This window comes from Artemia franciscana, chromosome 14, assembly GCF_032884065.1.
Source record: "Artemia franciscana chromosome 14, ASM3288406v1, whole genome shotgun sequence".
Lineage (NCBI taxonomy): Eukaryota > Metazoa > Arthropoda > Branchiopoda > Anostraca > Artemiidae > Artemia > Artemia franciscana.
The window spans coordinates 20,495,121-20,507,938 of NC_088876.1; the positions used below are offsets into that span (position 1 = coordinate 20,495,121).

Genomic DNA, 12,818 nt, shown 5'->3' on the forward strand with positions numbered 1-12,818 from the left:
CGAATGAATAAGTGCTATTTGAAGGGTTTATGACAATCGACGGTCTCTAGAGAATTGAGAGACAGAGGGCTACCCTAACTTCAATTTTGAATTTCGATGCTTTCAAGTTCACTTAATCACGGCCTTAATGGCAAAATTGCAAAAATGTACTATACTTCCTGTTTCACCACGTTTGCCCATATTAAATTGTTTTTCATAGTTGGTAAGGGTCTTTTACTTTCTAAGCTCCATTAGTCCAACATACGATTTTCTTGTTTTAAAACTTTCAAAATGGACATGAATACACCCTCCATATCTGCATATAGGACAGAAGTTAAATCACTGAAAAACAGGAAATCGTTCAAAACAAGTTTTTTTTTTCATTGAGAGACATGAAAAGAAATCATAAAAAAAGACATACTTTTTTTTACTAATATTCGTATTGTAGCTCGATAGGTCAAATTGGCTGTAGTTTAGCTAGAAAAGTAAGTAGAGGGAGGGGTCAGCTCCAGGAATAATCTAATTGTTTTTATCTTTTACTTCCAATATTCAAATTAAAATTCTAATTTAGCTCCAAGTTCTCTTAATTGTGAATGAAACGACTATTGAGCGCTGATAAGGTCCTATTGCTTGCATTTTGGATTCACATACTGACCCACAAATGTAGAACTGCCTCTATATACAATACCATACTGACTTCTCGCTATTTTCTCTTTTCTAAATATTTCTTTTAACCAGCTCCAAAAAAAGAATTTACATAAAAGTGCGGAAGATTATTACTGTTATTAATCGCATTTCACGTAACCCCTGTGCTGCTTGTGGGACATTTATCTCTGCATCAGCATACTGTGCGAAATAACTGCTATAAGTAGGATAAAGTGAACCCGAACAATATATGTAAATTTTATGCTCACAAATAAGTGGTGAGTGGTCACCGAGCTTCGCATGGTGAAGGGAATTTTAGAAATAAAATATTCAGGGCCCCCTCTCCCTTCCGGAAATGTATACATCCCATACTAAGATTTACGCCAAAAAAAACTTTTGTGTAATTTTTCTAGATTTTGTTTTTGTTTAACAAAGATTTAACAAAGAGTTAAGGCTCTCCCGCTCCTATTAGGCGCAAGAATTCTCAGTGGTCACAGGATAGGAACAGCGGGGATTTTACGTATTCTACAAATTATTAATTCAAAATAGGCGCATCCATAGGTTCAACGGTGTAAGATAGCCAAACTTACGGCTCCTTAACCAGTTCCGTAAAAACCAGCTTTGTCCAGCTCTCAACTTTGATGTGTTTTATAAGGTTATTAAAAATATAATTTGTGTCAATTTTAATTGGTTCTAACAGGCTACTGAAATCAATAAAGGTTGGGGCTCCTTACTTACTTTATTTGGCTCAGAACCAACTTTATAAATCAACGCTAAGTTGAACAAGAAGAAAAGGGTATTGAAAAGGGATTTGATTCTCATATACGTCGTTTTATAGTAACACAAGAACAAAAGTGAAGATAATCTTAACAGTGAAAGCAGCTCAACTTTGACCCAATTAATTAAGAAACATTATCCGATTAAAGGTACAAGCTCAGCTAGGCTCATATTTGTGATAGCCCCTTTCAATAGAAAGACTTGATTTTCCCTTAGAGGAAAGAGAGAAAACTTGGAACAGAATCATCAGAATGTTCAGACGTCTTGAAACACATTTAGGCTTGTGTTTTTCACAAGTTTTCTAACACCCCTTCTAACCCCCACAGGTGATCTTAGAGGAAAGTGGTTGAGGGGGCACTCGACCCAGGCGCAGAAAATTTAGGGGTGTAAATCTGAAACAAATAGTCTAACATTTCTAATCATCTTGTATTTCTTAAAATTGTATCTTAATTAAAATAAAGTAAAGGTCGTAGTTGGCAGTAACTTAGTTACTTACTGTAATACTTATATAATAATACTTAATACTTACTGTAAGTATAAGCAAATTGAAGAGACTAGAACCGCCACTGCTTTCCCCTGAAGAAAAGCCCATGCTCATTGACTATCAGGAGGTGGACCCCAACCCCCTCTTTCCCCCAGACCCCTTAGAAATAAACATGTTGAAGCTATGCCCCTGCTTAAATGTAAAATTGTTGACTCTCTTTCTATCTCTTCCTCTCTCTCTCTCTCTCTCTCTCTCTCTCTCTCTCTCTCTCTCTCTCCCTCTCTCTCTCTCTCTCTCTCTCACACACTCTTTCTCTCGCTCTCTCTCTCGCTTTAAAAAATTTAGAAAAGTATTCATTAAACCAAATAAGGCAGAAATAAAATAAAATATTATTCCAGGCGTGTATTTCAGTAGTATTTTGTATTTGCAATAATAGTTCAAATCGATCATAATTTACCGCCAATAAATAAGTAGGCCCAAAATGAACACAAATTTACAGAAAAACTACTACAATGAGGAGTAAGGTTAACACCCTCTGTGCCTTCTAAAGACCCATAACTCAATTTGTGCTTTACTGGGAACAATTTTTATTTCCGGCCATGTATAATATATTCCTAATAACATCAAGGAAAAAATTACCATAATGACCACGATTAATGAAAATAACAAATGAAAAAGGATTAGTAACTTGATATATGTTGATATTCATTCCTATAAGTCTCGACGGTTTCGATTCGTTAACGCTAGAAAAGAGAAGGTAAAACGTTTAAAAATATTTTTTTCAGTAAATTGCAAATCATGCTCTCGTCTTTAGAAGTTTATTTTGTTTATTTTAATAAAATTATTTTTTCGTACTTGCTGTTACAAAAGTATCTGTCAGTTTATTTTTATCAGGATCATTTGCCCTTTTGAGAGTATTTTCACCCTTTTCAATGATGAAGCAAATTTCCTGAAAGCTTGTAAATCTTCATGGCTAACTTCGAAATCAATGAATTTTATATGATAACATTAATTGTATATTCAGTATGAAGTACGTGACTCTTTTGGACCAAAAGAACCGTCACGTGGTATTACTAGCTCTGAAACTAGGAAGCTAAGTACATAATTTTTTTATATTTCTAAATTAATTTTGTATCTAGGATTTTCAATCGATAGTAACTCGGCCACCTATGGGACAAAACCGTGGTTTTGTACGCCTGAAATTTCAGAAAACCGCTAGTTTGCTATGGCACAATCTTTTTAGCTACTAAAATAGGCCACTAGGAATTTTATTTTACACTCGAATGAGCCTTCTTTAGATTTTGTAGCACTATTGGTCTGATACAACCACCCTTGGAAAAGAAAAAGAAAAAAAAAACAAGCTGTGTTTCCTTTTATAGATGTTTTAAATTGCAGTTTAGTCAAAATAAAGTTAATAAAATAAAATAATAATAAATAAAGTTAATGAATTAAGTAATAAACAAATAAAGTTAATAAAATAAAGTTAGTTAAAATTAAATTAAATTGTAGTGTTTTAAATAGATGTTTTTAAATTTACTGGATTGACCTTTTTATTTATATATTTTTTCTGATATTTTAGTTTTATTTAAATTTGAGTATGTTTCTTTTCATAGATATTTAAGCAATAATAACAGAATAGAGATGTGATATACATACTAGTGCCAGTGATTTAAGCAAGAACACTCTGTACAACGTCCTAATACTCTCCCAAGATATCTAAGGTGTTGACGTGGCCTATGCCAAAATTTTATTTGTGCGTTTTTCAAAGTGACGTGGCTTCACTAAGCCCAAGTTCAAAAAGAGGATCGGACGTATATGAGCGGTTGATTTTCTCAAACGTCAACTAAACAACAACAAACAGCAACAAGAATGTGCAAATAAACACTCATCTGTGATTTTCCCTTTCGACAAAAAAGAAATGTGAAATACCACGTTTTTTTTGCATAGCCGCTAAGAAATCTATAGGATTCTCTGTAGTCTAACAATATGGCTTTGTGATATGCTGTATTTGATAGTCTAATTTTCAGTAAGATGACTTAATTTTTTACGGATATTTCCTTCTTTTTTGAAAATCTGGCAAATTTTCTTAAACCCATAGCTCTCAATGGGCAATATTAAACCTGATGAATTTTACGTATTTGGAATCGACACAATTGGAAGTCAATTATTTTGTTGCTCATACTGTTATCAAAACTGATTTCTTTTTTTTTTGGTGGGGGAGTTTTGGACGTTATTAACCTTAGTCACTCCTTACAGTTTCTCACCACGAAATGTTTTAAAATTTCAGGGTACTGTTGGTAAAGTGGTTTTTGTCGTATATTTAGTAAAAAAAAGAAAAACTCTACAAGTCCACTCATTTTTTTTTCATCTTCTTGGTAAGCCTTTTTGTATAAATACATAAGAATTCTTTATGGATGAGAATCAAAGTAATAAAACCAAATCAATTGGTTTCCTTCCCTCTCAACGGTTATTCACTCTTAACGAGTGATGTATCCTTCAGTAAAATTTAATCTTTGGCCCAGATGGGATGACACCTCTTACAGACAAGAACAAAACTTATATTCCATCTACTTCACAGCGTGAACAGATGTTGTATTGGAACTTTCTTCAGTTTTCTTTAGCTGAAGGACTCATTGGTTCAGAATATTTCAAACTGCACTGATTTCTGCTTCATTTCCTAAAACAAAATCTTGCCAGTTGATTATCAAGCATTCTGTGGCAAGAAACTGTAAATAAAGAATGAATCAGTTTAAAAGCAGCTGAAACTCTAAAAGAAGGAATTTTTATAACAACTAATATACCGAAGGAATTACCTTTTTATACTGATTCCAATTAATCATCTTGGAAGTTACTCATCAAAACAACGAGCATCACAAAGTTAAAATAAAGGACGGCTCCCCCAAAAAGGCAATTAATTTTCATAAAAAATACACCATCATATTCAGCATACCAGAGAACCATTTAAAGAAGTTCCAAGCAGCAAAATGTGGAATTTTTAATGAAGCTCATGTGGGTTTTTCTTTTGCTTCTTTCAGTTTTTTTTTTCATGGGTGATTGTATCAAACCATTGGACTGAGAAGCTCAGGAAAGGGCTCATTCAAGAGTAAATTAAATGCTATCGTGTCATTTTTAGGTTCCCAAAAAGATTTTGCCTAGGGAAAGTAGCGTTTTCTGCCATTTTTTTGGTACCAAATAAAGATTTCCTCCTAAAGAGTACCGAGTTGCTACCGACTGAAAATTCTGAAACGACCAATCAATTTAATAGTCTGAAAAACTGTATATTGAGCTTCCCAGTTGCAAAGAAACTAATGCCATATGGTGGCTGGCTGTACTCTAGCACTGTCTAGGTAAAGAGTCATTTGTCATCAATACATCTTTTTCCCAGCCGTTTGTATGTACTTTTCTAATGCTATGCGCACCCATATTATCAAAATACCACACCTGCAGCATCTTGGGGAGCTTGTGAAGGATAGAGGGCAGGTGCAATTCAAGTTTATATTTGTGGAAGGGGCCAAATATTTTTTTGGTTTCCAGTCAACCTACGCGGTTTTGCACCATACGAGTAAGCTGCCATGGGGTTAGAATTTATTCACAGTTACGTAGCGAGATAAAGCAATGGGCATTCTATGTACAAATTATCAGAGGGGCGTATCTATAGCATTTTTGGAGTGGCTTGGGGGATCAATTTTGAGGGAATTCTTTTCGGAAGTGACAATGTTGGTCATGAATTTTAACTTATGGGAGGGGAAAGTGTAAACATGCTTTGTATCAAATCTGTCTAAAACATTTGGCACTTTGAGCCTTTGTGTGACTAGAGTCTACCCGTGGTTGAGCAGCAATGTAAATTGAAAGACACTATATTGTCCAATGTTAACAAAATAAGGTCTATGCAGTATCTGAAAGAGTGGCTTGGTAGATGGAGTTTTAAATTCAAAGAGTCGGGGGGGGGTCAAGAGGTCTCAAATTTTGATTTGGATGAGAGAGCAGAGGTAAGTCTTAACAGACTATGTCTAAAAAGGCCGTCAAAGTGGCAGATGTACAGTATCTCGCGAACGGTTGGAGGACTTAAAAATTTCAAGAAATTGCAGGAAGGAAAGAGACTTGATATTTTGTTTTGGTTGAGGGGGAGGAATGGCTAAGAAAAGTTGTGCCTTCAAATCACCGAAATTTCGTTGCACAATAAGCCTTATGGGAGTTAAAATTTATTAACTTCTAAGTAGTGAGACATATCAAAAATCGTCACAGGGAATTGAAAAGGGAATAGTTGTGGGAAAATTCAAGTCATGGCGCATTGTAGAAAAAGCCAAGACAGATTGTCCAATTAAATGGGCATCAAGTCAAGGTTAATTTTACCCCTTTGATTGCCGTTGTGACTGTCTCCCACTTATGCTACACCTCTCATGTATGTCACTACACAATGCCGAACTAGAGTCAACCTTTGTTCGAGGATCTCCCCGGGGAGGGTCTCCCTAGCATATATGCAAAATCTCTCGAATAGCTTTTGGTGCAAGGTTAAAATCTTCTGGAAGTAATGGGGGGCCAAACTGGCCTCAATATCCTCTCCTCAGGGGGGGGGGAGGAAATATGGAGAGGTTCAAAAAATTCACCTAAAAGATTTGGCTCAATAAGCTTTGCTGGGACCTATAATCTATTAACGATTGAGCAACAAGCCAAATCCAAGGGCATCGTGTGTTGCCCGGGGTCAAAAATGCGTCGTCATAATATTCTGAGAAGCAACTTTGGGGACATTCAAGGAAATCTGGGGGGCTATTGGACCTCAAAACTTGTCTTGGGGAAGGGGGAAGAGGGGAAAAGTTTAAGGATATGGGTGGCAAATTGTCTAAACAAAATTTCGTACTATGAGCCCCTTGTTGGATCGGTAAAGACCGTTGGTTGCAAATGGGTAACATGTGTACCCAGATCATCTGAAACGTCGTATCTCCATTATCTCGGAAAAAGCTTGGGGGATCGATTTGAAATTTTTAGGGTGGGTAGAGAGAGACCTGGTCTTGAGACTTCAGCTCTTAGAAGGTTTGGTGGGTGGTAGCCTCACTAATGGTTTGTGGCAATATTTGTTCGTTTTAAATTAGCATTGTTGCTTATAAACTTTTATTTCTTCTCCATAAGGAATAAAACTTCTAAGAATTTTTTTATGACATTGATGCTCAAAAATACCTTTTTAAAACATTTTAGCATCACAAACCAGTCACCTAGTAACCACTTAACAACCCCCCTCATATTAAATAATAATTAGAGCATAACTATGTCTTTTGTGAAAAGGATCTCATTATCTCGTTAGTTACTAATTGATAGATGCTGATTGATATTTGTATTTTCTCTTTGTCTTTGTAAACATATATTTATTTGAAATCAAGCAATTAATAAGTAAAATATTACGCATTGGATAATTTTTTTAGCTTTGACCGGCTCCAAACCTTCACATATCATCTAAGATGCAATGAACTGTAAGGAGTGATGTGGCTCGATAGTAACCGAAACTCTGAGAAACAGAGTGTTGATAACAATGTATATATCTAAATAAAAAAAATTGATGATTTTTCAAAATATATAAAATATATCAAGTTTACTGTTACCCATCACAACTGACGAGCCATAGAAAATTTGTCCAATTTTTGAAAAAATGAGAAAACACCCCAAAGAGCATCAAGTGATGTCAATGGAAATATCACCATAAGATTCAGCATATCAGAGAGCCCAGCAGTAGAGATTTCAAGCTCCTATATACAAAAAGGTCGAATTTTACATTTTTTGCCAGAAGTAAAATCTTGGATGCAGTTTAATTATGATTATTTTTTTTCCCAGGGGTGATAGTGTCGAATCAGTTATCCTAGAAGATCGGAGGAGGGCTTATTTTACCGGCAATCAAAATTTCTAGTGCTCTTCTTAAGTGAACAAAATGCTGGAGGGCAGGTAGTCCCCCTCCCCCGTCCTGTTTTCCCAAAGTCGTCCGATCAAATTTTAAGACAGCCAATTCGCTTAGCATAGTCAAATCATCTAATTGATATGTCTTTGAGGATGACTTGACACCCACTGCCTGGGGAAAAACTGCTAGCTTTGAGCTTTGCCCATTCTTTACATATAGTTTTGGCTATTGGGAAGTATAGAGATATTTTTCGGACGGGTGATTTTTCTGGCGGGGAAGGGTACGTGGGAGGATCTTTTTGTGGAGAATTTTTTTGTGGGGGAAGAGAATTTTCCATGGAGGAGGAGTTGGATTTCCCGATGCTTTTTAAAAAATGATCAAAATTAAATAAAAAAAAAAGTTTTTTCAACTGAAAGTAAGGAGCAACTTTAAAACTTGAAATGAACAGAAATTAATACGTATATCTGGGCGGTCGCCCTTCCTCAATACCTCGCTCTTTATTCTAATTTTTATTTGAAGTTATTATTTTAATTAAACGATCCTTGTGCTTCAGGAATCATTCTTAAATAATTGGAACACAAAATCAAACTTTAGCGTAAAAAGAAAGGTATTGAGTAGGGGACAACCCCCGATAGTTTTCGTTCGTTTTAAATGTTAATGTTGGTCCTTACTTTGAGTTCAGCTACTTTCATATATATGTTACTGTGAATGTCTGCAAATTAGTGCATGTCGACATTCACCGGTGAATGTCTGAAGTACCTTTTTTTCTCCTTGGATTTAGTCAGCGTTGCCAGTCAATTTTTTTAATTTAATGCAAGGTATGATGATGACAGATTAGGTTAGATTAGGTTAGGTGAGGTTAGCTTAGGTTTTTAACCCATTTCTGATATTTACAACCGAATTGAACCCAATCTATCTAACCTAATCCAACCTAAACTAACATAATCTAACTAAATTGTCAGTTTTACCATCGTAGATTGCATAAAACTGAAAAAGCTGACTCGCAAAGCTAATTAAATCCAAGCAGAGAAAAAGGAATTTCGGACACTCACCAGAGAATGTCGACATTAACCAGATTTTTGACATTCGTGGTAACATATATATAAACTCTGCCTATTGAAGGGGGATTGGAGGATCAGAGTTTAAATTTGTGATTATCTGAACGTCGATTTATTCATTAAAAAAAATAGGAATATCAGTTACTGTAAATAGTGGCCTTGTGGCTTTCATAAGTGTTGAGAAACATTGCGTAGTCTGCACCAAGATCACACCCCACGTTTTGGGAACTTATTACCCTATATCAAACAGTTCGTGGTAACGAACTGTAGTAAGGACCCGGCTCAATAGTAACCAAAACTCTAAAAAATTGAATTTTGATACCAATAGCTACATCAAAAGAATTGCATTTTAATGCTGATTTTAAATATATAAGTTTCATTAAGTTTTGTCTTACCCATCAAAAGTTACGAGCCAGAGAAAATTTGCATTATTTAAGAAAATAGGGGGAAACACCCCCTAAAAGTCGTAGAATCTTAACGAAAATGACACCATCAAATTCAGTGTATCAGAGAACGCTACTGTTGAAGTTTCAAGCTCCTATCTACAAAAATGTGGAATTTTGTATTTTTTGCCAGAAGACATCACGGGTGCGTGTTTTTTCTTTTTTTTTTTTCCAGGGGTCATCGTATCGACCAAGTGGTCCTAGAATGTCACAAGAGGACTCATTCTAATGGAAATTCAAAGTTCTAGTGCCGTTTTTAAGTGACCAAAAAAATTGGAGGGCATCTAGGCCCCCTCCCACGCTCATTTTTTCCCCAAAGTCAACGGATCAAAATTTTGAGAATGCCATTTTGTTCAGCATAGTCGAAAACCATAATAACTATGTCTTTGGGGATGACTTACTCCCCCACAATCCCTGGGGGAGGGGCTGCAAGTTACAAACTTTTACCAGTGTTAACATGTAGTAATGGTTATTGGGAAGTGTACAGACGTTTTCAGGGGGATTTTATTTTGTTTGGGGGTGGGGCTGAGGGTAGGGGGCTATATTGGAGGATCTTTCCTTGGAGGAATCGGTCATGGGGGAAGAAAAATTCAATGAAAAGGCCGTAGGATTTTCTAGCATTACTATAAGAAAACAATGAAAAATAAACATGAAAACGTTTTTTCAAATGAAAGGAAGGAGTAGCATTGAAACTTAAAACGAAAAGAGATCATTACGCATATGAGGGGTTCTAAAAATACTTTAGCATAAAGAGCGAGGTATTTAGGAGGAGATAAAAACCTCGCTCTTTATGCTAAAGTATTTTTAGTAATTTCAACTATTTATTCTACGGCCTTTCTGGTTCAGGGGTCAGTCTTAAAGAATTGGGACAAAACTTACGATTTAGTGTAAAGAGCGAGGTATTAACGAGGGTACAAACCCCCTGGTATACATAATAAAAATATAAGATTATGAAAGTTTGTTACGTAAGTGAATTCTTAAGTTACGTGTATTTTTTACTAATAAAAACGTCCGTTAAAAATTAAAAGTTCTAGTTGCCTTTTCAAGTAATCGAAAAATTGGAGGGCAACTAGGCCTCCTTCTCCACCCCTTATTTCTCAAAATCGTCTGATCAAAACTAAGAGAAAGCCATTTAGCCAAAAAAAGAATTAATATACAAATTTCATTTTGATAATTTATGGGCGGAGAGCCAAAACCAAACATGCATTAATTCAAAAACGTTCAGAAATTAAATAAAAAAAAAACAATTTTTTTAGCTGAAAGTAAGGAGCGACATTAAAACTTAAAACGAACAGAAATTACTCCGTATATGAAATGGATTGTCCCCTCCGCAATCCCTCGTTCTTTACGCTAAAGTTTTACTCTTTGCTACAATTCTACTTTTTAAAACAATTAAAAGCTTTAGCGTAAAGAGCGAGGGATTGCGGAGGGGACAACCCATTTCATATACGGAGTAATTTCTGTTCGTTTTAAGTTTTAATGTCGCTGCTTATTTTCAGCTAAAAAAATTAGTTTTATTTTATTTAATAGTTTCTAGAGTCAAGCAAGTGCAAGTAGTAACGAAGAGCTGTCCTCAGCAGAACAAAGCTATCTCGGGAAAGGCTAAGGGTTTTAAGTAGAAACTTTTAGATTGAAACGTGTGTTTTTATGACTGTTGGCTTTACTGAGTGCCTTTGCTTAAAACTTTGCCACAATACCGCCTACTTTGTTAATACTACTACTACTACTACTGCTACTGTTACCACTACTGATACTACAACCACTAACACTAATGATACTTTTGTATTATTCAGAACACACTTAATAAGTGAAGTTAGGTTCTTTCGGGAAACATACTACGATGCAGGTACATTTTATGAGAAAATCCGGTTTCATAGCCACAAAGACAAAACTCAATTTAGTTTGCCACGCATAGTGATAGAAGATTTTGTCTGAATATGAATTTTGAAATGAAGATTTGGGATTTGCCAAAGACTGAAAAAAGGGCAATTATATTTTTCCAGGATAAGGGGTTGTTGCCCACAACAAAACAGTGCGTCAATTGACACAACATGACTTTATACTCTTACGAGAAGGAGCATTTAGGTTAGGTTAGATTAGGTTCACCTAATTAAAATGTACCTGCATCGTAGTTTGTTTCACAAAAAACCTAACTTCACTCATTGAGTGTGTTCTGAATAAAACACAATTACCCTACTAATAGTACTAGTGCTACTACTACTAGTGCTACTAATACTACTACTACTAATACTACTACTACTTCTACTGTTACCACTACCACTACTACTGCTACTACTACATCTACCACTACTACTACTAAGAACTCACAACAGGACGAAGCCACCTAAGACTAACACAGCTGAGCATGCTAACATAAGTGTATTTGTAGGGCCGACACAGCTATGAGGGAAAGCGGTAAGGAACAGTTCTTATTTCCTTCGAAGAAACAAGGCATCACAGCGTATGGAAAGGTAAAACTGCTCTCTATATCTTTGATTAAATCCCATGTGAAGCGAATCCACCAACATTGCCATTATTGCTAGGGTCACAGATATAGTTAGGGGTATGGGTTTGGCCCTGTTTTAGTTTTCAAAAATAATTATGGGGATTAATGAGCTTTAAAAAGGACAATAAAAGGGCAATTTATTGTCTCGAATTAGGACTCATACTGCTTTACCAGTGTCAAGAGCTCGATATGTGTTAATTACATCAAGTTGTTTTGATCATCAGAACTGTTCGAAGCGGAAGGAGGATGTCGGGTGCTTCTGGTCCAAGTGGTGTTCAAAGAGGTGATCTAACTCACCCAATTTTCAATTACGGCCTCGAGTTTTAATGCTACTTGTTGTTGGTTCTCTAAGGAACGACGCTAAGCTGGAAAAGTAGATGCTAAAGGCAGTGTTGGGTTTGATACAATCTTCCCGTCAAGAGCGTCTGATATAGATGTTTACAGGCCACTTATATAGGCAATTTTAGTTTTTATGAAGGCATCAGATTCCTCTATTATGTATTTTATTGTTATTATACACCATCTATTATATTATGTATTACCGTATCAGAAGTAAGTACATTGTAATTTCAAAGTTATTATTAAAGTAACTCAGACATCTACTGATATCCACAGTATCCTATTCCTTTATTTTTCGGAAGATTCCCCTAGTAAATATTTAGTATCATTATTATCAAGAGTATCTTCTACGGGGTTTTTTTTCTTAGTGGCAATGATGACATTCTTTTTTCCTAAAAATCTCTCTTCGTTTTGGTTTGACACATATCAGCTGTTTTCAGTTCGCCCCAATTCTAACCATCGGTTAGACTTGACAAATCTTTTTCATGGTAAACAGTAATCAACATGAACTGAAGTTAAGGACATATTTATGGCAATGTAGAGGAATTTGGGACTGAAGAAGCGAAATTTAAAAAATTAGAAAATTATTGAAAGTGGAGGCTCTGAATACCATATTCAATATGTAAGTATAGAAAGCGTAACTACATCGCAAAATAAAATATATAACTATTTAATTTGATCTATAAAGTTTTCTCGAGCGTCT

The 12,818-nt window shown here is 35.5% G+C and overlaps 1 protein-coding gene across 1 annotated transcript in view; it reads left to right on the forward strand.

Annotated features, from left to right (window-relative positions):
- The window catches only part of LOC136035433 (dipeptidase 1-like), a 224,095-nt gene that overhangs the window by 142,103 nt on the left and 69,174 nt on the right, over nt 1–12,818 (forward strand). Inside the window, exon 8 of the mRNA XM_065717242.1 lies at nt 11,660–11,741. Coding sequence (XP_065573314.1) covers nt 11,660–11,741 — 82 coding nt within the window. The remainder of the gene's footprint in view (nt 1–11,659; nt 11,742–12,818) is intronic.